This window comes from Musca vetustissima, unplaced genomic scaffold, assembly GCF_032173495.1.
Source record: "Musca vetustissima isolate MV318-11 ecotype Yass unplaced genomic scaffold, APGP_CSIRO_Mvet_v1 utg50631, whole genome shotgun sequence".
NCBI classification, from domain to species: Eukaryota; Metazoa; Arthropoda; class Insecta; order Diptera; family Muscidae; genus Musca; species Musca vetustissima.
The window spans coordinates 4,068-6,846 of NW_026885570.1; the positions used below are offsets into that span (position 1 = coordinate 4,068).

The 2,779-nt window shown below is 39.0% G+C and overlaps 1 protein-coding gene across 1 annotated transcript; it reads left to right on the forward strand.

The window, feature by feature from the left end:
* Positions 1 to 498: 498 nt before the first annotated feature.
* On the forward strand, positions 499 to 873 carry LOC133332807 (neuropeptide-like 3). Its single transcript, XM_061541182.1, has 2 exons — positions 499 to 583; positions 655 to 873. Exons 1-2 carry the CDS (start codon positions 572 to 574, stop codon positions 871 to 873), a joined length of 231 nt encoding a protein of 76 aa, XP_061397166.1. The 5' UTR covers positions 499 to 571.
* The last annotated feature ends 1,906 nt before the right edge of the window (positions 874 to 2,779 follow it).

Genomic DNA, 2,779 nt, shown 5'->3' on the forward strand with positions numbered 1-2,779 from the left:
CTGTTGCTGGCGGGGGGTTGTGATGGTGGTGTTGTTGTTGGCGTACTGAAAACTGACATGTTGGAAATATATTGACACCAACAACAAGATTTCAGGTTCAAGTGCAACAACTGGAAATTGATTGGGGCAAACCATATTAAATGACCACAAATCAATTGGAACGCCAACAATTGTCACACACCGCCAGCAACAACAACAACAATTATAGATACCGTCAGACAGACGGACAGCCAACGAGCAAGTGAACACTGGTTTTGGAAAGACGTCTTGGTAAGACTATAGCCCCGGAACATGTTAATGCCAATCATTAGAATAGGGTTGCGAAGTAGTGTCCCAAGGGGATTGCAACCAGAATCTAATGGCTGATGCAACACTTCGACTCACTGGCTATGCCAATGCATTATGGAGAGTCTCCCATATGGGTGTTTGTTTGCAGCATTCGTTCATATGGTGTTCGATTAATATATAAACCATGGCATAATTTCGAAATAGCATCAAACAGTTCTCAGCCCTTCTAGTGAAAACACATTATCTAGCAAACGCTAACTCAAAACCACTCAAACCAAACAAAATGTTCAAATACGTAAGTGTAAACCGAAAGGAGTTTTCCAAAAAGAAAAATTACAAAATTACATTTCTATTTCCATCTCCTAGATCGCTGCTGTCTTCGCTCTATTGTTGGCCTTTGCCGCTGCCGTACCAGCTCCTGTTCCAGCCCCTGCCCCAGCACCAGCTCCCGCACCATCACCCAGCATTTTGCCAGTGGTGCCCGGACCAGTTGTCAGCTATGTCGGCCATCCCTTGGTTGGCCCCGTTGTCCGTGTAGTTGGTCCCTATGGCCCAGTATATCCTGGCCACGTTGTTGTCGGTTAAGCCAAGGAATCGAACTGATCACAGCCATACTTGCCAATCTTGCTTACAAAACAAAACAAAACGCCTGCTGCCGTCCCTTTTCTTCTCATTTTGCAATGTCATAGTTTTCGTTTGGAGATTTCCTTTGGAATTAACCATCGTGTCGTGCCGTACCCTGTATTGTGGAATTCTTTATTTTCGTTTTCTTAAATCATTTTTTTTATAATTTTTATAATTTTATTTTATGATTTACTTTTTGTCTGTCTATCTCATTAACCATCATCTTTTATTGCTAAATAAATATAAAAAAATGTAAAAAATAATAAACACAATTTTTGTATGCAACTTCTAAATGAATGCATGTGGTCACTAATACTGTTGTGAGAGTGTGTGAGTGCGAAGTTAAACAAATAAGCGGAGAGCCTAAAAGTATGCTATAATGCAATTAAATGTCTCATTCACAAGACAATCATTGGAAAAATATATCGGAATAGAAAGGTAAAAAATTGAGGATTATAATCGAATCTACGCCCTCAGTAGGACTACCTGTCCTATACAGTATTTGTAATAGTCAGCTATAGGACTCTAGAAGGTCTTTTACTAAATTGTATGTCATTAGAACGCCTATAAAAATGCATGTTTTTATAAGCGGGATAATTTTAGACCGATAGGAAGCCTTCAACAGAAGACTACAAAGAGTCTAGTATTAGGCAAATTCAGTTCGTCTAAATATATATTTAAAATGGAGAATCAATAGACACCCAAGGAACCGTCCACGGGAGATACTCCCTTCATCTCGTCTATAAGAAGAATTCCTTCAGCTCGTCTATACGAAGTGCTGCCTTCATCTCGTCTTTAGAAGACCACCGTCAGCTCATTAATAGGAAGGACTTCCTTCAGCTCGTCTATAGAAAACTACATTCAGCTCGTCTATAGGAAAGACTCACTCAGCTAATCCATGCGAAATACTCCCTACTGCTGGTCTGTAGGAAAGACTCCCTTCAACACGCCTATTGAAAACTTCCTTCAGCTCGTCGATGTAAAAAAAACTCCCAGTAGCTCGTCTATAGGAAAAACTCTCTTCAGCTCATTTGGAGCAACGAATTACTTCTCCCTCACTTCACATCGTCTATAAGAAATATTGCTTTCAGCTCGCCTGTAGGAAAGACACTCGACAATTATTCAATAAAAATAACTCGTCTTGAAAGATTCTCCTCAACTCGTCTAATGAAAAAGACATTCTTTAACTCGCCTGTAGGAAAGACATTATTTAGCTCTTCAATGGAACCAACTTGTGTAGGAAATTTTCTCCACAGTTCGCCTATAGAAAAACACCCTTCAGCTCTTCAATGGAAGAAACTCGTTTTCGAAAGATTATCCTTATTTCGTCTATATGAAAAATGTACTTTCAGATCTTCTATCGTCTAAGACTCCATTCAGCTCCTGTATAGGAAATAATACTTTCAGATTGGATGTAGGAAAGATTATCAATAGAAACGACAATTCTCTTCAGCTCATTTGAAGAAAAGACTCACTTCTCTTTTTCTTCAGATAGCCTATAAGAAATATTGCTTTCAGCTTGCCTGTAGGAAAGACACCCTTCAGCTCTTCAATGTATGACATTTTCTCCGCAGTTCCTAACACCCTTGAGATCTTTAATGGAAGGAAATCGTCTTCGAAAGATTAATCTTTTCCCGTCTATATGAAAAATCAAGATCCCTTTCAGATCGTGTATAGGAAAGTCTCCATTCAGTTCCTGTATAGGAATGAATACTTTCAGATTGACTGTAGGAAAGGCGCCCATCAGATTGTCAATAGGAAAGATTCCTTCCAGGAAGAAAATATTTTCTCTACCAAAAAAAAAAAATCCCTACAAAAGACTATCTTCTAATTGTCTTTGTCGTCTTTAGAAACAACTCTATTCAGC